At 49.3% G+C, this 25091-nt stretch overlaps 1 protein-coding gene across 3 annotated transcripts in view; it reads right to left on the reverse strand.

Moving 5' to 3' along the window:
* Positions 1-20940, reverse strand: part of ATP2C2 (ATPase secretory pathway Ca2+ transporting 2) — a 55679-nt gene extending 34739 nt beyond the window's left edge. Inside the window, exons 1-4 of one of the 3 annotated variants that reach the window (XR_004973614.1) lie at positions 20708-20806; positions 6220-6330; positions 4028-4144; positions 1174-1263 (exon numbers count right to left, since the gene is read on the reverse strand). Coding sequence is in view for 2 of the 3 variants with exons in the window: in XM_036345896.1 (XP_036201789.1) it covers positions 1174-1263; positions 4028-4144; positions 6220-6330; positions 20708-20806 (417 nt within the window). In the remaining variant the exon portion in view is untranslated. Of the gene's footprint in view, positions 1-1173; positions 1264-4027; positions 4145-6219; positions 6331-20707 lie in introns of all 3 variants that reach the window. The other 2 variants (XM_036345896.1, XM_036345897.1) reach the window with 2 other exon arrangements.
* Positions 20941-25091: the final 4151 nt, after the last annotated feature.

Genomic DNA, 25091 nt, shown 5'->3' on the forward strand with positions numbered 1-25091 from the left:
AAGTAAACATCATTACATAAAAGGGTACGGTCTTTTTTTTTTTTTTTTTAGTTTTATTCATTTCAAACGGGCCGGATCCGGCCCGCGGGCCGTAGTTTGCCCACGGCTGCTCTAACCCCAGCCTTTTAAACCGAAGCAGCAAATAATTTCATGGGGTGGAATGAGTCCGTGTTTGTATTTTGGGAGTGCTTGACAGACAGAGAAAGCCGGAATGACGTCCATCAAAAGGGGTTCAGCAGAAGCCAGACATCAGGTCACACATTGCGTGGTTACATTCGCATAAAATATCCAGGACTGGGGACTCCACAGAGACAGAAAGCAGACTGGTGGTTGCCAGGGGCTGAGGAGGGGAGATGGGGGGCGACTATAATGGGTATGGGGTTCCCTTTGAGGGCAATGAAAATGTTTTAGAACTAGATAGAGATGGTGGTCATACAACATTGTGCATGTACTACATGTACTGCATTGTTCACTTTAAGATGGTTGATTTTTTTATTATGTGACTTTTCACCTAAATTTAAAAAAAAATGTTTTAAGGCGCTCAGTGGTTCTCTCTAGGTAACAGATTACAAACAATTACTCTTTTTAAATATATATTTTAAAAAATATATTTATTGACTTCAAATATATATATATTTGAATATATATATATATATATATATATATATATATATTGACTTCAAAGAGGGAGGGAGAGGGAGAGAGAGATAAAAACATCAACGATGAGAGAGAATCATTGATTGGCTGCCTCCTGCATGCTCCTTACTGGGGATCGAGCCCACAAGCTGGGCATGTGCCCTTGACCGGAATCAAACCCAGGACCCTTCGGTCCTCAGGCCGATGCTCTTTCCACTGAGCCAGACTGGCTACGGCTGCACACGCAGCCAGGATCGAGCAATTCCATCTGGGTCATGGGAGAGGAACTCCTTGCCACCGTGTTCCAAACGCCAAGCACCTGGGCACCCACCAACGGAGCGATGGCCACATAAACCCCGACACCCCCACGGGGGCAGAGAAGGAGATGGATTTGCTTCTCTTTCTTTCTGCCGCATTCTCTTTTTTTCTCTACCGCCGAACTCTGTTTTCCTTGCACAGTAAGTAAGCAAACCCTGGCAAGCCCCTGGGCAGTGAGCGGGTCTGGGGACTGGTGCTGCCCGGGCGCCGTGCACTCACCGCGGTGATACTGATGGCGTCCTCATAGTTCTTCGTGAGGATGCTCACCAAGGCCGAGGCCAGCAGCAGCAGGATCAGCGGGTTCTTAAACTGAAAGATGAAAGCAGGGCAGGTGGGTTCTTCGCTGGGCTTCTCACTGTGCAGCAGCGTGTGCGACCCGGGTCCTTACCCAGAGCCAGGCTTCCAAGTCAACAGCTACAGTGACCCAGGGCTGGGGGAGAGAGACCCCCGCCATCCAATGGTCCCCCTCCTGTAATGCCCCCACTGCACTTTCATTGACATCGGCTCCCGGGGGTCACACAGCAAACAGGTGAGAGAGCCAACGGGAAGCACAGCCCACCTGCCACCAGTGCTGCCCTGGCCGCGGATGATCAGACTCTGCCTGGCTCCTGGAGCCCCTTCTAAGCCCACACGGTCAGGGAGAGGCAGCGAGGGGCTTGTTGGAACCTCACTGTGAGGGGAGCTGGTGATACACTGGGCAAGCAGCAACAATAAAAACAACCACCATTTACTGGGCACACGTCCCTGTTATGACTCCTGCTTGATAAGGGAGCAACCAGAGGCTCTGAGAGAAACTGAATTTCCCCAAGATCCATTTAGGTCAGGCTGACTCCTTACCCTGTGCACTTAACTGCTATGCTCCAATCAGGGCCCACTTATAGATACAGGACAACCTTTATTGAGCAACTCAGTACGTGCTAAGCTTCTTCTTATGGAAAACTCGGAACAGTGTTTATTAGTCCCATTTTCGAGATGGGGAAAATTGAGGCTCAAGGAAGGCCAAGAACTTGCTTAAAGTCACAAGGCTGGAAAGCGGGATTGGAGCCCTGAGAGCCCGACTCTAGTACATGCTTCCAGGGCGGCATGTCTTGGGTCGTGCTCAGGTGGAATTCCTAACGGCGAGTCTCCTGAGTTGGAGCAGCAGGGCTGCCTTGTGAAGTGGTGAGTTCCCCGTTACTGGAGGAGACGGATAGGAGATGCACAACGTCTGGCACACGGCAGGTGCTCAGCGAGTGTAAAGAGTTACTCAGTGAGTGCAGATGGGCTTTCTGTACTCAGCAAGGGGGTGGGGCTGGAACAGGGCCTCAGGTGGGGATTAGGGTTAGGAGAGGCAGGTGTCAGGGATGGGAGAAGGGGTGCAAAAGGAACTGCCTTCCAGGATTCCCACCGATGGACCAGGGACAGACAAGGTTGAGATGAATAAACATTCCCACTCTTAGAAAGTGAAGAGATTTTATTTATGGAAAGGCCCTGGCTGGAGGCTGGAGGAGAACCTTTGGTATGAGGTTGACAGGGCAGAGACAGGAAGGAGGATGGCTGGGGAACTATGGGGGGCGGGGTGGGGTGTCCTAGTGGAAGGGGCAGGCAGGGCAGAACTGAGGAGGCCCGACTGTAGGAGGAAAATGTGCCCCACAGCCAGTGTGTCCGCCTCCTTCCCTGAACCCCAACTTCCAGGAACCTCCACTATCTCCTTCCAACACCGGAATTCCAGAAAGCTTCTGGGCAGCCAGAGCCACCTGCATGCAGAAGACCATTTTGCTGCCAACATGCATCAGTGAATGGCATCCCAGTGCCCTGAGAACCAACCAATGAGCAGGGTGGGGACTGGAGGAGAGTGTGAGGATGCTGCAAGGAGTGCTCTGATTGGTCCCTGAACCAACCAATCAAGAAAGCTTTAAATGCTGAGCCAATAGAACAACAGCTGAAGCCTGGATGGGGTTGGGGCGGGGATTGGGGTTAGGAGAGGCAGGTGTCAGGGCTGGGAGAAGGGGTGCAAAGGGCCAGGGAGAAGAAACCAAGGCAGCCTGAATGCCTTCAGGTATCTGGGAATATCTGCCTGCTAACTGGGGCTTTCTGAGCTGGTACCGGGTGGGTGATGGGGATCTTAAGTTCTAAACTGGAGCTTGCAGCCATGTCCATTTCCAATTTTTCTTTCCTCTTCCCAGCGGTTTCCAGGCATTTGATTTGTGCGCCCTCCATTCAGCACCCTGCCTGCACCAACGGGGGCGGGGGCCCTGCAGCTAGGCGCCTGGCTCACGGCCCAGCATCGCACTTGCTGCTGACTGACTTTAGGCTCCAGTTGCCTGATACACAATAGGGCGCCAGTAAGATCGGAATTTCAGATAAACAAAAAACTTTTTTTTGTTATTGTTTTTTGTAGATGTAGGTCCCATGCACCATTTGGGATCTACTTATACTATTGTTTTTTGTTCCTCTGTCTAAAATTCAAATTTAACAGGACATTCTGTGTCTCTATTTGCTAAATCTGGCACCCTTACACAGTCTGGAGATATCTCCATTTTTTTTGTATTCACCCTCCTCATCTCAAAATGGAGATTAGGAGGAAGATAAAGTAAGTTAATGTTTACTTACTCAGCTAGCATGGTGCCCGGCAGGTGGAAAACCCTCTGTGAATGTAGCAACTGCTGTTCCTGATCATGGCTGCCTGGGGAGTTAGTGAAGCCTCGTGGCTGTCCCTCCTGCTGGCTGAGAGCAGCCTGAGTGCAGGAGAGCCTTCTTTATTTTTGCCGTACAGATGCCCCACGCCCTGGGACTGGTCCAAGGACACCCTCACTGAATATTTAAAGAAAGATTGTCCAGCCAGTGTGGCTCAGTGGTTGAGCATCGACCTATGAACCAACACATGCCCGGGTTTCGGGCTCAATCCCCAGTGGGAGGCATGCAGGAGGCAGCTAATAGATGTCTCTCTCATCAATGTTTCTTTCTCTCCATCCCTCCCCCTTCCTCTTTCTCTAAAATCAATTAAAAAAACTATTTTAAAATATTTTTTTTTAAAAGAAAGACTGCCCGCCCTCCCCATTAGACATGCAGGGAATGACACCTACGGTCCTACCTGATCGAGATATTTCTTCCACACGGGTTCAGTGTTGTCCGCGACAAACTCGTTCCAGCCGTGGACCAGCCTGCGCTGGGTCACCGAGAACTCTGACAGCCCGTTCTGTAAGTCCACCTGGAGGGAGACGGTCAAGCCCACGCTCACTGGTGGGCCAGTAAGTGCCGAGGAGCCCACGCCACAGAGTCCCCACTCTGCACCCAGCCACTTGCACCACCAAAGACCGTAAGCACATAAGGGCAGAGAGAGAAGGAAACCCACAGCCCGATTCTTTTTCAGTCAGACGGCACTCCTGCCCTACAATTACAGCGGAAAACAACAACTCTCGGCCTAAATTTGTCACAGGGAAATGCAGACACACATTTTCTTCTTGGGAAAAAAAAAGTCCTTGGAAAATGGTACAGCCACTGTAACAAAACAATATGGAGCTTCCTCAAAATATCAAAATAGAATACCACACGATCCAGCAATTTCACTTCTGGGCGTGGATATACCAAAAGAGTTGGAAGAGGATCCTGAAGAGATATTTGTGACGTGTGTTCATAGCAGCTTTGTTGTCAATAGCCAAAAGGCGGAAGCAGCAGAAAGGGAGAGACTGTCCAATGGGTGCAGAGTGTGCATGAATGCGCTGCGGAGATTGGTTGCACAATGTGAATGTGCTCATCACCACTGAGCTGGACACTTGCAAATTCTTATGATGGGAAGGTTTATGTTGTGCACTCACCACCGTTAAAAATAAAGTAAAATGACAGAAAGAAGGCCTGTCCCTAGCCACAATACTAGCTAAAATTATTGTACCGTGCACACATTGTGCCAGGCACAGCTTCAAGCTCTTTACACAAACTAACATTAAAATAGTTCACTTGAGTTGGTAATTGCGTAAGGAAATGGCACGTTCTGGCTGAAGCAAAGCTACCCTTGTTTTTAAAAAGTTGACAAGACAGCTCTCCCAGGCGGTAGAGGTGGCAGGGAACGCTGAATTGATTTCTGGATTCCTTTCAGTAAAGAAAATCAAGCTCACTTTCAAGGTGGTGTAAAAAGTCTAGGCAAGGAAAACATTTCCTCTCTCTCTCCAAATACTAACCAGCAGGACTTGAATTTAAACAGACTTTTGAATTCTTCTCCAGGAAAGCCTGGCATGAAGCACGATCATCCAACTTCCCTGAAATTGTGGCCTGTGCCCACAATTAGTAATGTGTTTTTGTTGTTGTTTTTACCAAGTGGGCCATGAGTGAACACTCAAACACAACGTTATGTTTGCTCAGTTTTCTAGGTAAAGAAAATTAAACACGTGAAGCAAGCAACATCCTTCAGCCTCAGGGAAGAGTTTTATAGAGTGGGGTGTTCCCTCCCCTCTCCTCTCCTCTCCTTTCCTTTCCTTTTCATTTTGCACTGCCCAGAATGCAAGAATTTGGTTTCAGGAATTGGCAACATCATAGATGATGAAAGATGAAGGGTGAGAAGAGGTGGTGGTTAAGAATTTGAGCTTTGGCCCCAGCTGATTTGGCTCAGCAGATAGAGCATCGGCCTGTGGACTGAAGGGTCCTGGGTTCGATTCTGGTCAAGGGCATATGCCCGGGTTGTGGGCTCGATTCCCAGTAGAGGGCCTGCAGATTCTCTCTTATCATTGATGTTTCTATCCCTCCCTTCCTCTCTGAAATTAATAAATATTTTTTTAAAAGAATTTGAACTTTGATGTCAAAACACGTGGATTCACCACTGGCTGTGCTACTGTATAGCTGTGTGTGTTATGACTTCTCTATGTCTGATCCAGAGAAACAAGTAATTGAGCATCTGGGAGAGGGGGGTGCCAGTCCTCTGGAAAGGGCCTCACAGGAAATCAGAACAGTTCAACATAGAGGGAGAGAGGGAGACAGAGAAGGAAAGAGGGAAAGAGAAACATAGATGTAAGAGAGAAACATCGATGGGTTTCTCCCACATGTGCACTAACTGGGAATCGAACCAGAAACCTAGGTATGTGCCCTGACCAGGAACTGAACCCGAAACCCTGCGGTGCACGGGATGACGCTCCAACCAACTGAGCCACCCGGCCAGGGCAACAGCATTCTTTAAACAATGATAACAAAAGTGTCAGCACAGAATTCTAAAGCAGCTTTCAGGACACTGTGTTCCTTTCTGCTTCATCTGAAACCTTTCCCACAACTGGCATCAAGTGCAAATCCAATTCTTACGTAAAGTGCTTCGGCCAAATCCTCTCTGCGGCATTTGCTCGCCTCCTTGGGTGGCAGGGCTGCCACCGTCTTCTCCTTCTCGATGGCTTTCAACTCACATTGTTCATCAAACTGTGAACAAAGCAGATTGCTGTTAAGCAAGCTGAGGTTTTGTGCTTATGCATCTTTTGTTTGTGTTTTTGTTAATCCTCACCCGAGGACATTGTCCATGGACTTTTAGAGAGAGTGGAGGGGAGAGGGAAAGACAGGGAGAAACATCGATGTGAGAGAAACAGATTGAGCGGCTGCCTCCTGCATGCGCTCTGCAGCCGAGGTACGTGCCCTTGACCGGAATCGAACCTCGGACCTTTTGGTCCGCAGGCCGATGCTCTACCCATGGCGTCAAACCAGCTAGGGCCGGATGCGTCCTTTTAAAGTATGACATACAATTAGAAAGTGGGCGCATCTTCACTGCACAGATCAAAGTGTCACAGACTGAGCCGTATAACCAGCCTCCTAACCACGAAACGGACAAGCCGGCCCCAGGAGCTCCTGCAGGCGACCTGACCCCCTGGAGGGGAATGGCCGTCATGGTCTCACCAACGTAGGTTACTTTTCCTGGGGTTTGAAGCTGATATAAATGGTTACGTGTAACACATACTCTCTCCCACCTGGTTCCCTTCTATTCAGTGTTCTTAGTGAGAGTCACCAAGGCCGTCGCATGCAGCAATGGTTTGCTAAGTCTCATGGGTGTATAATATTCCACTGAATAACCATAGCAGCCCCCCTCCTCATCCATGGTTTCAGTTACCCATAGTCAACTGTGGTCCGAAAATACTAACCAAGGAAGTCCAGAAATAAAAAATGTACAAGCTTCAAACTGCTCTCTGTTCCGAGTAGTGTGATGAAATCCTGCCCCCACCTGCTCCATCCTGCCTGAGGTGTGACTCATCCCTTTGTCCGTGTACCCACCCTGTGTACGCTCCTCACTCCCAGTCACAGCTGTCTTGGTTATCTGATGCACTGTCACTGTATGGCAGTGCTGTGTTCAAGTAACCTTTATTTACTTGGGAATGGCCCCAATGCACAAGAGTCGTGATGCTGGCAACTCAGGTATACAATAAAAATTAAAATTAAAATTAAAATAAAAAGTCAGGCCGGCGTGGCTCAGCGGTTGAGCGTCAACCTATGAACTAGGAGGTCATGGTTCAATTCCCGGTCGGGACATATGCCCAGGTTGTGGGCTCGATCCCCAGTGTGGGGGGTGCAGGAGGCAGCCGGTTAATGATTCTCTCTCATCATTGATGTTTCTATTTCTCTCTCCATCTCCCTTCCTCTCTGAAATCAGTAAAAATATATTTTTTTAAAAAGAGTCATAAAGCGCTTTCTTTAAGTGAAAGGGTATATATGTACAGAACAAAACCCCATAGTATATATAGGGCTCAGTACTATCTGAGGTTTCAGGCATCCACTGGGGGTCTTGGAACATATGCCCAGCAGATAAGAGGGACCACTGTACACCACGATGTATTTATCTGTTCTGCCGTTGTTGGGCATTCGGGTTGTTTCCGGTTGTTGGCTAATACTGACACATCTGTTTTTAAAGCAGCCTTATTTAATAGAATCGGAACTCACAAGGCTGACAGAGCAGGGCAACAGTTTACATAGCTAGAGCCCTGAACCTTGAACTCCTGGGATTCTCCATCAGCTTGCAGCATGTTGTGGAGTGTCCCTGATGGAGACAGGGGTCTCGCAGCCTCTGAACTAGCCCAAGAAAGGGGGAGCCCGCTGAGCTCTGGGTGTCTGACCGGCCTGGGAAGAAGCATAGGGAGCACCTGGAGGGCATGGGAGGACATAACACAGAAAAAACCTCAGAATCCAGAAAACATGCAGTGCTTTTGCAGAATTATTCTGAGAATTCCTATGCCCAGGACACGATAACCATCTGTTCCTTTTCTACCAGGTTGTTGGGCCCGGGCAGGAGGAAGGGCTCACCTCTTCCCTCTTCCTGCAGCCAGAGCAGAGGCCGCAAATTCCTCTCTCCCTTCTCGCCAGCCCCCCGACAGCTCCCACATGCCTGACTCGCTTAGAAATGTTCTACTAACCACCTCTGTCCCCGGGGTGCTGCCCGCTTAGGCAGGGGCCAGGAAGCACGCGGGGATGGCACCGGCCACTCAGCAGGCTCCTCGCCCGGCGTGAGCTTTCCGTAGGCCACCGTCACGGTCGCTGTACGAGACTCACTAAGAAAACTGCCTCACAACATGACACAGAATGCTGCTTCTGTCCTCACATACCAGGTAAAGGGCTCCATTCTCACTCACACCACAGACAGGGGCGTGCTCCCCTAAAGGACCTGCTCTCCCGGCTGAGCTCGGTCTTGCCATTTCTTTGCGGCATGACCATACCCAATCCACTTCTTGTTCAGCATCCCGCGTGGCCCTGGAAAATGTAAATCCAGGCCTCTCTCTCCCTCCCCCCACCTCTCTGCCCTCCTCTCTCATACACACACACCATGCCTGAAACACGTGGGGAGATTCCAGCTGCTCTGAGGAGGAAAACCCAGCAGCCTTCAGTGGGCTTCAGCAGGCCCCACCCCCCATGTTCGCCCACAAGCCTGGTACGTTTGGGCAGCAGCACACCAGCTCACAGCCTGCTTCCGGGGCCCATGAGACACATGCTGTCCATGGAGGAGCCCTGTGCCCCCCGTGAAGGGGCCTTGCTAGTGGCCCTAAGGAGTCCCATGCACATTTCGTGGCCGCCACACCAGGCTCTAAGGCAGGATTCTCAGCCAGGGGCGGTTTGCCCCCAGGAGACTTGGGCAACACCTGGAGGCATGTTTGGTTATCATAACTGGCGGGCGAGGGTGCTGCTGCGTCTAGTGGGTAGAGGCACACATGCTTCCAAGCACCCCCCAAAGCACAGGACAGCCCCCCGCCCCCCCAATGATCTGGAACAAAAAGGTCAGCAGTACTGAGGGTGAGACACTGCTTGGAGATAGATGGATTATTCTGTCTTGACATCTTCCCAGATCAGATCAGTCAACCTGCTCTACCCTCATCATCCTGACTTCTTTGTGATGCCACTGACACAGTCACCAGCAAGTGGTGGTCATTAAACGCCTTTATCCGCTCACAATGCAGCCACTCCAGAAGGCAGGACCAATGTCTGGTACCCCGGGCTGCTCCCAAGGCAGTTATCAATCAGAGCTCAGGACACCCCTGGAAATGTGCATGCAGTTATTTCTGCTGGCCATGTGGAACGAATACAGGCTCTCAGCCACAAGCCTCAGTTTACCTAACTGTCATTTCCTGCCAAATGGGGTCGATGATGTCTCCCTGGTCATGCTTTCGCAGAATCAAGCAAGTGCATACATATCAATGGCTTAATGCAGCCCAGACCCACTGGGAGCTCCCAGTAAATGCCAGCCCAGGACCCCCTGTGGGGACCAGGCCTCAGCACCTGGCTGGAAACACGGTGATGGTGACATTGCTTGGGTGGCTCAGCTACTTGTAGGAAACTCAAGAACAGGAAGGAGCAGAGTGCAACAAAAGGAGCACAGAGGTTGGAATGGCACAGGCCAGGTTCAAATCCTGCTCTGTCACTGACCGGCCCGGTAGGAATGAAACCAATTCATAGAGACAGGAAGGAGAATGGTGGCTGCCAGGGGCTAGGGAGGGAAGGGCAGTGAATATTTAATGGGGACAGAGTTTCAGTCAGGGACAATGGAAAAGTTCTGGATGCCAACAGTGGTGATAGTTGTGCAACAATGTGAATGTACTTAATGCTGCTGAACTGTACATTTAAAAATGGTTAAGCCCAGCCGGCATGGCTCGGTGGTTGAGTGTTGACCTATGAACCAGGAGGTCAGGGTTCAATTCCTGGCCGAGGCACATACCTGGGTTGTGGGCTCGATCTCCAGTGTGGAGCGTGCAAGAGGAGACTAATCAATGATGCTTTCTCATCATTGATGTTCTATTTCTCTCTCCCTCTCCTTTCCTCTCTGAAATCAATATTTTAAAAATAGGTATATTTTTAAATGGTTAAGATAGTAAATGTTATATATATTTTACCATAATAAAAAATATCCAGAAAATCAACAAAACAACTTCCCTGCCTTTGTGGATCAAGGTTAGCAGGAGTCACCCTAGCCAGTGCTGCTCAATGATTGGAGCATTGGCCTGCAAACCAACGGGCTCAGGTTTGATTTCTGGTCAAGGGTATGTACCTGGGTTGCAGGTTTGATCCCCCGCCCCAAGGTGTGCATGGGGGAGGCAACCAACTCTGGCATCAAAGTTTCTCTTTCTCTCTCTCTGCTCCCTCCCTCCCTTCCTTCTTTCCTCTCTCCCCCTCCAACCCTCCCTTCCATTCTCTCTAAAAATCAATGGGAAAATTATACTTGGGTGAGGATTAACAAAAAGGCTAGCAGGAGTGCACACCCTTTCTCAGGAATTGGTGGGCTCTGACAGGTGCAGGGCAGGGCTGCCCAAGCTCTGGGAGCCAGCCAAGTGGCTGAAAGAGGCCTGTGGGGTTACGGGGGAGGGGCAGGGATAGGCAGCCTGGAGGGGAGGTCTGGCTGAGGACACGCCTACCTACCATGTGGTCAGAGTCTGAGACCAGTGGGAGGCCTCCAAAGTAAAAGCCATCTACACACTCCCAGGTATGTGACCACAGAACTGAAAGCAGGGACTCACATAAATGCATGTTCATGGGTGATCCCAGCAGCACCATCCACACAGCCAGTGCCCAACCATGAGTGGTGGACAAACACCACGTGCTCCAGCCACACAGTGGAACATTATTCAGCCACAAAAAGGACTGGGGTGTTTCCCCTCAAAAAAACATATCAGGAAGTCCTGACCCCAGGGGAGGGGGGTGGAAGTGAGTGCTAATGGGGTGAGGTTTCCTTTAGGGGTGACACAAATGTTCTGGAACCCTCTTTCGGGGTTCCACTAGAAGTAGTGGTCTCACCGTGCTGTGAATGTCCTAGATGCCACTGAATTGTTCACTTTAAAATGGTTAATTTTACATTATGTGAATTTCACCTCAATAAAATAAAGATGAAGCCATTATAGGTCACAGATAGGAACTCCCTATACTATCTTGAACCCCTGGAGGTCTCAGACCTCCGCCCCGCCACCTCCTCGCCCTGCCCTGCCACCCCCTCCGCCTTTCATCTCCTCTGTCCCCACTCTCTCCCGGAAGCATTTCAATATTCTTTCAGGTTTTCCACCTGAACCAGAGCCTCGTGCCTGGGCTCACAATAGAGACGTCCACACTTCCTTCTCTCATTTGCCACAATCAAGCTCGGTAACAAAGTCGTCCACACTCGCTGTCTCCAATTGTTCACCTCCCATCCCCTTCTCAACCCATTTGGGGGGCCTCCCAGGTCCCTCCTGTGGCCCGAGGCTGCTAGGATGGGGCCCGAGGCTGCTAGGATGGGGCCCGGGACCCGAAACACCACCCGCGAAGGCTCACTCTGTCTCATTCCCAGGGAGCAGAGCCCTTGGGCCTGGGACTGAGCACGTGGCCTCGGGCCCCTGCCCGCATGGGGGTGACTTCTGCACAAGGTGCTCACATGTGGCCTTCTCGCTCCCTTAGGGCACACACTTTGTAGGCGTCTGTCCGGCTTGTGTCATGACATGTTCCATTGGTAACGAGAGTGGCACGTCCTGATGGAAGTCAGGCGCCCCGTGGGGCACCCCTGTCAAACCTGCGTCAGGGGGAGCCCCCCCCTCCCTTCTCCTTTGTGTCTCCTTTTTTTAAAAAGTTCTTTTTTATTAAGGTGAGAGCCACATAGCATAAAATTAACCATTTTAGAGAGTTCAGTGACATTTAGCATATTCCCAATGTTGTCCAACCACCACCTCTATCTAGTTCTGAGACATTTCCATCACCCCAAAAGGAGACCGCATCCCATTATCAGTCACTCCCCATTTTCTCCCCCCTCCCCACCCCCGACCCCCAGCTCCTGGCAACCACCCATCTGCTGTCTGTCTCTATGGACCGACCTACTCTGCATATTTCGTACAAATGGAATCACACAGTGCGTGACCTTTTGTGCCTGCTTTGTGATCCCCAAAGTATTGTTTGCCCACAGCAAACAGACCCACGCTGGCATCCCAGGGTAGGCGATGGCGAGTGGGGCCTCCCTGAGCCCCGAGGAAATAGTCCGGAACGAGGATGTCTTAGAGTGTTTTCCCCAAGCTGACAGCTCAGCGCCAATATTTAACCGAGCGGAGGCTTCCGGAGGGAACCGCACAGGGCAAACATGGCATTGCTGAGAGACGAGCTGGCTGAGAGAGCAAGCACGTGGCACCTGAGGGCGGGCCAGCCTCCTGCGCCAGAACTGGGCTCTCTCTGCCCTTCCTCCGGGCTCAGAGTCACTTCATTTCAAGCACTGACTGGCTTAGACCCCAAGGATTGCTTCCCTGTTCAATGACTGATGCAAGCACTTATTTCTTCAACGTATTTGTCCAAATCCACCCATTGGCTGCCTTAGTTTCCCCTCCAGAAAGTGGGGGTTATAATAGCAGCGACTACAAAGTTGGGGAACCTCTGGGATCTTGTAAAAATATACCTGCCATGGCCTATCCTGATGGCTAGGTCAACAGAGTGGGGCCTGCTTTTCAGGATTCCTAAAAGCCCCGGTGATTCTAATATGCAGCCAGAGCTAAGCTGAGGATACCTGGGTGGAGACGCATTTAAAGACCAACCCCATAGGGTCCTGTTCTTAAGAGGCCACCACGTTGGAGGGCAGAAAAGCCCATGGCTCGCAGGCCAAACACCAGGCGGGAAGTGCCTGGGCCCTGGAGAGCCGTGGGAGTCCAAGCAGGTGCCCCCAAGTCTTTCTAGAAGTTGGACCGTCAAGGGAAGGAGCTAGACAATACAAGCGTGTCCAACTAACAGGTTACAGCTAACAGGCCATGATGATGACAGGACAAAACAGCCAATCTGAGGTGTCTACCTGGGTGCCGTTCTGCACGTGTGCACCTGAGTAACCCCACCAGGATGCAGCCTGGCACCTCTCCAGCTCCCAGAAGTTTCCCTCGTGCCCTTTTCACCCTGTGAAAGCTGACCAACGTTTGGACTTCTATCAACATGGATGTGTTCTGCCTGTTTTGGGACCCCACACACATAACATCACATCAGGTACTCTTATGTCTGGCTACTCTCAATCAATGTCATTTACTGAGATTCATCTGTGTTGTTCCATGAATGTGGTTTCACAGCTGGGATTCATTCTCTTTCATTGCTGTGTAGTATTTCAGGTATCCCACTGCATGGATGTGCCATAATTTATTTTACTACCAGAGGCCCAATGCACGCAATTCGTGCAAGAGTAGGCCTTCCTTCCCCCGGCTGCCGGCACCGGCTTCCCTCTGGCCACTGGCAGGCACCTGGGACCAGGGCTTCCCTCACAGCCTCAGCTTCATCTGGAAGGTTGTCCAGAAGGATGTCAGGTCTAATTAGCATATTACACTTTTATTATTATAGATTTGCATGTGATTGGGCACTTAGTCTAGTCTGGCCTATCATACACGACACTGCTACGAACAGTCTTTGAGCAGATATAAGCCCTCATTTCTCCTGGGCACATCCCCAGAAGTGGAACCGCTGGGCCACAGGTATCCACCCCTTGGGTTATAGTAGACACTGCCAACCAGTTTTCCCAGGAGTGGTACCAGTAGCAATAGATTGGGAAGAAAAAGATGTACAATATTGTACCACATTAGCCGATGTAACACAAAAAGGAGAGTGTGTATTTGCTTGTTTATAAGGCACACCTCACACCAGGCTGGAAGACAGAGGCAGTGAGAGGCTCCTACTGGACACCCTTTGGTACCTTTTTGAATCCTGCACCACAGTCAGAATTGATGATTCAAAGAGGGAAAACCCAGTCCTGACCAAGCGTGGGGGCAGAGCCCGTGCAAGAGGGGGCTTCCTAGTACAGGGATACTCAGAAAAGGAAAGACAGAGCAGGTGAGCAGATTAACTCAGGAAGGTGGGGGAAGAAGGGCCCCAGGCACAGTGTGGGCAAAGTGGTGCACAGGGGAACCACGAGGAGCTGGCTCTCTGTGGAGCACAGGAAACAGGAGGCAGGATCCTTGGGCAAGAGCATCACAAATGGACTCAAGAGGACCTGCCCAACACCTTTCAATGTCAGGGGGGAACCCCTAAATGTAGCAAGCCAGGGGGAGGGAACAGCACTAGGCCCACATCTCACTAATCTCGGCTTTAATTCTAGTTCCCCCGGCTACCAGCTGTCTGACCTGCAGCAAGTCCCCGAACTCCTATTGAAGCATCCATCTTCTATAAAAACTGCGGTTTGAAATTTTAACCTGCTATTTTGGCTTCTGTAAACGCTTGCTAGCTTAAATGATAAGGAAAATAAGATTACGCCCAGTCCAGAGAGGCCATAAACCATCCCCAGATGGAGTTATCAGTGCTGGCGCCAGGCCAGGCCTTTGGTTGAGGTCTCAAAGCCCCAGCACATAGGGCTCTTTAAGAACTTGCAAAAGGGACAGGAAAAACCCTTATTTGGGAGACAAAGAACTGGAAAAAAGTATAAATAGGGAAAGCTTCCTCCATGTTGTTTGCCCAGCATTTGAAAGGCATTTTTCTCTGGGCCTGCACTTAATAATCATAATCATAAAGTGTAACTCCAGTTCTCTAAGCATTGCTTGGTTTTCTCCGGCCTTCTGCAACACTATGAGCCTCAGTTTTCTCTTCTGTCAAATGGGAATAAGGTATTCCATAAGGAGGATTGCTGAGGCAGGGCTCCTTCAACTCCAGTCAAGATGGGTTCAGAGGTGTTTCCCAGTCCTTGAAATTATATCTAGGTACTGTGTGTGTGTGTGTGTGTGTGTGTGTGTGTAATGGTGGTGTGGCCCCAGCAGCAAAGAGCTACAATAGGATGAAATGTGACATCCAGAATACATATCTTGTTTACAGGCAGTCAAGGCCCAAGTGAGGAGGTGGCCAAGCAAGGTGGTGGCCAGTTTGACCCCGAGCCAACAATTGGTTGGCAAGGTGAGGAGACTTCTTATATACAGGGAGGTTGTGCAATAAGTAAATATACTGAGGATAATGGGAGCTGCCCTTCTCACTGTTGGTGAAGGGAGTTACACATACAGAGAGCTGGCACTGACCCTGCGGAATTGATTGATTGAAATCTATGGTTTCTCACACACACACACCTCTGAGAGGGCCTAGAAGCAGTGACACCCCCAGCATGCGCACACCTCGCCCCAGATCTGGTTCTCCATGTTACTCTTCAGTAAAAAGAGCCGAGAATCCTAGGAGAATTGGCTGATCCAGGGCTGGGGCAGGGAAGGTACCAAACGAGGCTGGAATTTCTTACTGTGCCAGAAAGTAGGAATGTGCTCAAAGAATGAAAAAAAAAAAAATGTCCAAGATTCAAGATGTCACCATGGAGAGGCTCCTGTTGGCCAAATCTGGGACAATCTGAATATCAAAATGAGGGATGCTAACAAAATTTTACACCCTTAATAAAATAGGAATCCATGACTTGACAATGATACATGAATGAGGAAATAAATGACCAAATACGTAAAGGGGAAGCTCTTCCTCATACCAAAATGCCAAGGAACCAAGGAGGGAGGAATTCGCAGACACTGTAAGAGTAATTGATTCGAACAAAGATCATCAATGGATGCTAAAACTAAAGGTCTGAGAAACAGGCTACCGACAACCTCAACATGGATCTCCATAAAATACTTACTAATGACAGTGGGGAAAACAGAAACTTATAGAGAGAAACCAGGCCAGGAGAGAGAAAACTCCATAACAGAATCCAGGCAGCCCTGGGTTCCAACCCTGGACAGGCCACTGCACCCTCGAAGCCTCAGATTTCTGCGGGGACGTTTGTAAGGATTCAAAATAACGTGGAGCCTCCACAGATGTCCATTGGAACAATGTTCTAATCATTAAAACAGGAAACCATCTGAATGCCCATCCATGGGTTAAATAAAAACGCCTACACAGCAAGAAACTGCTCCTGAACTGTCCTAGAGTATACTTCAGAAATGGGGAGGGTGCAGGTACACAGAATTACCCTATGTATATTTTTAAAAACATAGGTTTTTTTTAAAAAAAAATAAAAATAATAGGTTATCTAAGTGGTTAGAGCATCGGCCTGGTCAAGGGCGTGTTCTTTGGTTGCAAGTCTGATCCCCGGACCTGGTCAGGGTGTATGCAGAAGGCAATCAGTCAATGTGTCTCTCTTACTCTCTCTCTCTCTGTGTCTCCCTCCCTCCCTCCTCTCTCCCTTCCACTCTCTCTAAATATTAATGGTGAAAATATCCTTGGGTGAGAATTAAAAAAAAAAAGCATAGAGTTGGGTGTGAATAATAAATACTGTGGTCAGGTGCTGCCCTAAAAGCTTCCTGTGACCATTCCACTCCACAACAGGTCTCTGTCGTGTGTGCAGTCATGACCTCATGTACAGAAGGAAAACCAAGGCATGGCAGACTGAGGAATGTGCTCAAGGTCTCACTGCTGGCAAGCGGCAGAACCAGAATGCGCATCTAGGTAGCTAGGATCACAGGCTCTAGTGCTGCTAACCACAGCCTTTCAGGAACTGCAAGGAAGGGGCCAGGACTGCCCAAGCAAACAGCCATCTGATTACTGCAGACTGATTAGATGCAAATAGTACCCACAACCTCAAAACACACCAAGGAGGAATGTGGGAGCAAAGTGGGGGAGTGAAGGAGAATTTCACATTGTGCAAGTTTTCCTTGTGGTTTATGAAAATAACCATGACACGTTTAGGAAGGAAAAAGAAAGGGAGAAAAATATATATATATATATAGTTCCTGGTTCATAAAAAACAGATTTAAAAAAATCTAATAGGAGCATAATTCAATGAAGGCAAAACTGTCACTCAAATGGCAATATGCTGGTATTGGGGGGAACAGTCACAATTGCATGGGGGACAATAATCATGACATGCTGAAGGGGTGAGAGTTTCTCTGTGGCTCAGCGAGAAAACCAGTGGCATCATCGTGCAGCAAGTGCTCGAGGCACCCATGAGTTAACCCTCAAATGTCGCACCACTGAGAGGTGCCGTCCCATTGCCAGCGGGGCTTTGTGTGAATCCAGTCTTTGTACACAGCTGCCTGCCACAGTCGATGAGCAGCAAGATGGTCATCAAGACCAAGTGAAGAAATATTCTTTCCACAATGCCCGCCGCTCATTTCCTCTCCCAGTGACCCAGCCAGTTCTACAGTTACCCACTGACAGCCTCCCAAGTGGGCGTTCACAGGCTGCTGGCCCCAAACTAAACCAGCAAACACATTTTTGAGACACTTAAATGCCATTTTGTACATGTAAGTAGACATTCTCAGCCTGAGCATTATCAAAATCCAATTTAAAAGAGTCTAAATAAATAGAACTTAAGACTAATAAAAATACTAACAAAACTCGCTAACTCTGGATCACACCATGCACATGGTTTTTATGTGAATGATCTCATTTAAGAAACGATTTCTTCCTACCACTGAGAAGAAAGCTTCTCTCTGCTGACCTGATGGTTGGGTAGCTTTCTTTCTACCACGGCAGCCTCTAAGACACCCCCCAATCATCCCAGCCTCCCCGAATTCACACCCTAGTAATCCTGCCCCCTTGAGAGGAGGCTAGGCCATTCATCCTTGGGGAAGCATCCTTGAGGCAGCCCTGGGGAGAGGACTATCTAGCCAGGCTCAGAGACCCGCAAGCAACCACGGGAGTGAGCATGGGAGCCGATCCTCCCCCTGCCATTACACGAGTCTGCTGGAACCCAGCCTTCCCCCTGCAGAGTTCCAGGAGGATGAATCCGCTCACCAACCAGGAAGGCGGTGCAGGTGGAGCCAGGCAGTCTCAGTTAAGAGGTGGGAGCCCTGAGGGTCCAAGACAACCTTCACCGAGTCATCCTGGAAGCAGGTATTTCTGGTCCAGCATTCTCCTTACCCAACCATCAGGTCAGCAGAGAGAAGCTTTTTTCCCAGTAATAAAGGGGGTTTCTCTTACACTTTTCTTTTCATTACAATGGAAATACAGCCAGAGTGAGATGTCCTAGGCGCCATGAGAACTGTGCTTAGTTCCTGCCTCTGATGCTTCTAACTCTGGCTCCATACTAGTCCCGTCTCAACCACCTGTCCCCCACCCAGTCACTCTGTTCTTTATTCTCCATCACATCTGGGACCTCTGCATGTTAAACATCTCTTGGTTTCTCTGTTGGCTGTCAGCCTGCCCCATGAACTCTGTTTTATAGAGAAGTACTGTTAGTGCCTGGCCCCGCTGTGAGCCTTGACATCCCCATCTCTCATGGTTACAATAACACTTCTCTTGAACTGAAGAGACCCAGGAGGAAATGCAGCAAGTTCTCAACAGTAACCACTATTATAACTGGGTGACGGGGCAAAGTGGTTGGGAGGTTGAGACTGCCCAGCGCGCCGCGTACAACATGTGCTCATAAAAGAGTGAGGACTATTGTGGAAACAATCACTGTAGCAAACTCTGCTTCTTTTTTCAAATTTCTTGAGAGGAAAAAGAGTTCCAATTGGAGGGCATAAAAGTGAGAGCAAAGGAGGTGTTTGGGCTCTGAGCTGAGCTGGCAGTAAGCAGGTCGCCTCCCTGGGGTGGGCTGGCCTCCCTCCCTCATCACACTCCCCATTTGCCTTTACACTGTGTTTCTCCGCCTGCCTTTGATGCTGGCTGCCTGGGTCACACTACACTGACAATCATCCCACACCCCCTTCAGGGTGCAGCGGAGAGCACAGGTCCACAGCCCAGGGGGGAGCCCCTGCTCCTCACACCTACAGACAGGCTGAAGCCCTGTCCCACCCTCTTGAGGCCCCTTTAAAAATTTGGGGGGGAATGAAGTCCATTTCGGTGCAGAGATCGAGCTCACCCCAGCAGCTCTACTCATGCTATTTCATCCCCATGCCTGGCACACCTGGATGATACCCGGGGCACCTGGACAGCTCATAAAATCTGATCATAACCAAGTACATACACAGCAGGAGTGTTTGAAAAATACCAAGCGCAATGCAAAAACCAAACAGTGGAAAGAAAAACAACATAGAAAGGGCAACCATGTTAGCAAACTAACCTCAAACTTCTTTAACAAAACTCATCGCATGGCATCTCAGGAGAGAAATGGATTTTGGCAAAATAATGGAACTCTTTACCCAATCCATGTTTAACACACAGTGCTTCAGAAAAATAAATTTGAGAACTACTAGTTACACAGCCCTGTGGTCCACCACCCTAGTGCCAGAATTCACCTGCTAATATCCTAATATGCAAATTGCCCCCTGAACTGGGAGTTCAACCGGGAGTTCCAGGGGGGGTGGCCTGGCAGCCAACCGCCTGCAGTCACCTGCCCCTGATCACGCCCCCACCCCCCCTAATTGGGAGCGGGCTGGCCAGCCAACTGCCTCATCCCCTTCTCTTCCCCGCCCCACCAGCAGTCTGATCACCCTGATGGGGGCAGCCGGACCCCACCCATGCATGAATTTGAGCACTGGGCCTCTAGTCCATTTATAAAATGCCACTTGAAAATGCACCAATATTTAGGAATCCTACAACCAAACTGTTTGACTATTGTCATTCTTTGGGAGGAAATTAAATATTTTAAATCAAGTATTTCCAGCTGATCTGTTCATTAAAAAGTAAACTTTGAAGTTTCCCTTCACCACTCGAAAGGCAGGTGAGCGCCCCCCCGGGGGACTATTTCAGGATTTTACTTTTCAATGACTGGTTAAGCTTAGAAATTCGGGGCCCTCTGCTCTGGTATCCTGCTGTGAGTTCTGATGACAAGCTAAGGAGAAAGTAGTAAAGTCACCGGTCACCACTGTCACCTCTGGCTCCTCCAAGTGGCAGGGCTTTTTGGGGACAGATGTGTCAGCTAGTAAGCACTCCCCTCCCTGCGAATCTTGTTGGTTTATTCTAAAGAGTCACCTGAAGGTTGCAAAGTCAATATACAAACCTGAGTGGTTTTTTAAAAGGGCACTGGAGACATGGGAAGCGAAGCTGGGAGGCCTGGCTACTGTTACCTTGACTTTCACCATTATTTCTATGATTGCTAAAACATGCGCGCAGTTTTCTGTTGCTGCTGGTTTTACATCACTCCTCCCCCCGCCCCCAATTCAAGTAGCTTTTGAAAATCCATATAGCAGCCTAGCTGTGGAGACCCGGGAATTTCATTTCTCCGGAGTCGGGAGTCGGAGAAACCTGGGTTAAGTTCCTAGCGAGGTCGTTTTCTAGCCCTTGGAGGGACGTCTTTAACTGCCTCGCGCTCAGTTTCGCATCCGCCAAACGGGGTTAAGAGGCAAGAGCGCTGGGCCGGAGCAGAAACGCGAGCTGGCGTGGCTCTGAGACGCTTTTCTCCAGAACCGGGCGGTGGAGGGCGGGCTGGAGGTGCGCGCCACGCGGACGGGCTCGGGGCGTGGGGTGCGGAGGGTGGAGGGTCAGGTCCCACGCTCCGCGCCCCGTCGTCCAAACTCACCAAGGTTTCCAACTCGCCCCTCTCCAGCCGCTCGTACTGATGGCCTGCGCCCGAGAAGCCGAGTTTCTGCAGGAACTTGGAGCAGCGTGTCTTGACCATGGTGAGCGGCCGGAGGCCCCTCGCCCAGCCTCCTGTCCCGCCGCCGGCGGCCCCCGTGAGCGTGTCTGGGTCCCTGGTGAGGCCGCGGCTGGCTGCGCGCGCCCAAGCCTCCCGGGCCAGGGCCCGGTTACCAGGGAGCCGCCTACCTGCGGCCGCAGGTGAGGCCCCGCCCCGGGGCGGAGCTGCGCACCGGGCGGCACTGGGCGCACCTGGCCCGCCCCCGCCCCGCGAGCTCCCGGGACTTCCAGGAGAGAAGTGGCCGGCGAGGCCGGGAGCTGCAGCTGCGCCTCAGCACCCGGGCTGCTTCCCAAACTTGCCAGAGATGAGAGCCACCTGGAGCGGGGGACGGGGAGCCAGAGGGCGAGCAAACGCTTGTTTAAAATGCCGGTTCTTTGACCCCGAGTCCTTGGGTCTGAAGCGCCCGCAGCCGGACTTTAACAAGCGCAGGTGACTCGCCTGGGGGCAGTGGTTAACCCCAAGGTGCCGAGAGAGCACGTGGACAGGAGCCGAGAGAGACTCCTACCTCTGCTGTGGCCCCTGGACCAGCCACGGGGACTCTCTGAGCAGAGGCTCCCTGGTCTGGAGTGGGAAAAGGCCAAGATCTCACCTCGACTGAGGGCCTTGAGGCCCCCACAGCCTTTGTGCTCTGTGTGGTCTTGGGGGATCTCTGAGCCTTTTAGTCTCATCTGCAGAATGGGTTTCTGCACTTGCCGATGGAGGGATCTCGGGCAGTTTTCTTAAAATTTCAGCCTTAGTTTGCTGATCTGTAAAATGGTCACCATGATAGTGCCTCCTTCATAGTAAAATGGAGAGGATTTCCTGGACAGTGTTGCATAGGGAGGGCTCAGGACAAGGGCAGGGCTTGGCACAGCGTATGCTGGTGGTCTCCTCATCACCGGGGAAGCTGCTGGGCTCAAATGCCTCCCAAAGTATGTGAGTGAATGTGTAGTGTAGACGGTGCCCAGCCTCCAAAGGGATGGATTAAAAAGTGTAAGGGCTTTGGCTTCCTATGGGACAGAATCCGTAAGAAGAACCACCACTTAGGGAGGTGGCTTTGGGGAAGGCTGTGCCACTCCTCTGGGCCTCAGTTTTCTGCTGTATAGAGTGGGATTACTTAAGGAATGTAGGACACGGCATGTGTATTTGTCCATTACATTGGGCTGCCCCTTTTGAGCAAATATTTGCCACCTACCTCAACTGCAGGGAGTGGCCACCTCAGCCCATTCAACCAGCTGGGAAGTTCTGGTGGCCCTTCGTGTTTATCCTGACTCGTCCCCCTTTACAGAAATAAAAGAGCCTGACAAGACTGTACTGTCTGGCTCCACCAATTTCAACAAAGGCCCAAGGATAATGGAAAAGGCAGAACTCTGGTGTGAGTCCGTCCAGATTTGAATCCGGGGCCTGTTCCTTTAAGATATGTGACCTTAAGCAAGTTTCTTCACCTCTCTCCACCTGTTTACTCATCCACAAAATGGGGATGATACTACCTACCTGGTCACGATCCCAAGAGAAACAGATGGCACCCTCAAACTAAGTGTTCTGGGGAGAGTTTGATAAACAGGATATTAACAAAGGTGTGGGCAGGGCGCAGAGAAACCAGAGGGATTCTGCAATTTCCCAAGGTTAGCAGCCGTGAAAAACTGCTACCATCCACGGCCTGGAAGGAAAGAGGAGAAAGCAGTTACTTGGAGGAGGTGTCTGTGTGGAGCTGAGAACGTAGTAGAGGGAAATGACTCTGAAAAGAAGCCAGGGATGCAGCCTCCTGGACCAAAAAACCCAAAGAGAAAGGGAGGAGAGGGTCTGCAGGAGCCAAGGGGGATATCGGAACCTCCTTCACATCCCTGTGTTTATGGGTCTGAGCCAACGTTTGCGTAGGTAGAGTAGCTAGTTGGGTCTGACATTAGTAGGTCCTCGGGAAATTCCATTATTAATATAAAAGATTCATGGGAACTTGGCTTAGTTATTCCTCAGGTTCTTTCCAACTGAATTCGATTATACTAAGATAGTGTTGGATCCAGGGAAGAAAAATGTCTTGTTGGCATAGAACGTCATGCTTCCCCAAGAGAGCTATCAGGTATCCTTTCTTCAGGTGGTGCCATACCTCCAGGGAGTGACATGTTGGTCAAACGCTTTTCTCCTGAAAGCCCGGCTTCTTGGATCCCATCACCATGGCCTCTGCTCCCACTCAGAGATGTCAGGCGGGAATTCATGGATCAAGTTGGATAGTGCCCAGGGTTTTCAGGAGGAAAACTCTGGGTAGTGGATATTGTGAGACACCTGGACCTGTTGGAATGGAGAAAAATACGGAATAGACCAGCGGTCGCCAACCGGTGGTCCGCAGACCACTGGTGGTCCGTGAGGTCAGAAAGGTTGGTGACCACTGGAGTAGACCACAGAGAAAGCACTTAAAGAGATTTGCTATGTGACTGGAAGCAGCTGAATGGGTACCCTTAGGCTTAAGTTTATTTAAATTTTTTGTTCTTGTTGCATTGTGATCAGAAAAGGTAGCCTGCACACATGTCTACTAGATTTTCTTAATTTATTGAGACTTTGTGTCTGGTTTGTATGCACTATTTTATAAGTATTCAATGGCATGAGAAAAGTTGGTATATTCTTCGTAAGGGTATTGGTAAGCTGCACTCTTTTATAAATTAGTTCTGTAGCTATTCATTCTTACTTTTTAGTTATATTGTATGTCCTTTTTTTGTTTTTGGACTATTCGATCTGACACAGGAAGATAATGAAGAGTTTAACACTTCCCAGCCTAATTGCTTTCCTGTCCATTTTTTCTTTTGTCTGCCTGAGTGTTTGCTTCTTTTGTTGTGCTTCTTTGTTGGTTAGTGCGTATGATTTACCTGTTTGTTGTCACTCTTGTAACTGTTTAATATCACCTGCAACCCATTACAATAGATTCCTTAAATTCTACTTCGCAGAGTTAAAATTGCCACTGTTTCTTCCCTGTGGCTTAAATTTGTGTGATCTATACTTGGTCTTTTTTTGGCTGTCTCGTTTCATTTTCCACCAGACTGTAAGCTCTGTGAGAGCAGGGACTCTTCCTCAATGTGTGTCCCCTCGGTGTCTGGCATGGTAGACAAAAATGTTTATTGGCCACGTCTCTCATAAACAGCAGATTATTGAAATTTGTTTTTAATTTGAGATCATTTGCTTATAAAAGAGATACGTATTGTGTCTTCCTTGCTATAGTTGTACCATTAAATTGACTTCTATCATCCTCATTTATATTTTATTCCTATGCTTTTTAAGGCATATGATGCAATTTACTGTCATCTTTTACTTTGATTTCAGGATAAGCATTCCATTGAAAATTTTTACCAGGAACTATCTGAAGCATTTCAGAAATGGAGGCAAATATTTATAGCATCTCTTTTGAATTCCTCTTACAGATTTAAAGGAATTGGTTTGTGATTTTCTTCTTTTTCTAACTTGTGTTTCTTTTTCTATTTTTAGTAATTTGATGTCATTACCCCAAATTATTATTATTTGTTAGTCTTTTTGTTGCGTGTTCTCCACTTTTCCCCCGGAATTACACCTGCTATTTATATTTGTTTTCAACATCCCTTCTGAGCTGTCATTTTGTTTAAGTCCTGTGGTCATCACCACTGACTTCAAGATATTTTTCCTCCAAGAGTTTTTTTTCCTGTCTTCAAACTGCAGAATTGTAGAGTCTATGCTGAATGAATCAACTCAAACAAGAGAGCTTTCTGGGAAACTTCCTGAGGTTTGCAGCTCAGAGGGATCCTGATGTCTTGGCCAGCGCTGAGTCAAGGGCGGGACTCAGCCAAAAGCAGTCTTTCTTGATTATCTGCTCTGGGCACCTTGAGCAATGAGGTCATGCTCTCTAGCTCCCATTCGCTCTCTACAGGAAAATGGTGTCATTTCCCTTCCCATAAATCATCTCCCAAAGTACACCTGTTGGGAAGCCCTGATGCAATCCTGACACACCTGAAATTTATAATAAACCTCACAAATTATAAGGTTGGCATTTGAAGGCATCCTTTTAAGAAGGGGTATAATACAAAGGGCATATTTTGCTTGCATATATGTTTTTAATTTTAGGACTTAGTATGAAGTTATGTCTTTTTACATAAACCCTCAATTCTGTTTGTTTTTTTATTTTTTTAATATATTTTTTATTGATTTCAGAGGGGAAGGGAGAGAGAGATAGAAACATCAATGATGAGAGAGAATCATTGATTGACTGCCTCCTGCATGCCCCACACTGGGGATCGGAGTCCGAAACCCAGGAATATGCCCTGACCAGGAA

The sequence above is a fragment of the Myotis myotis genome, unplaced genomic scaffold, assembly GCF_014108235.1.
Source record: "Myotis myotis isolate mMyoMyo1 unplaced genomic scaffold, mMyoMyo1.p scaffold_m19_p_19, whole genome shotgun sequence".
Classification (NCBI taxonomy): Eukaryota; Metazoa; Chordata; class Mammalia; order Chiroptera; family Vespertilionidae; genus Myotis; species Myotis myotis.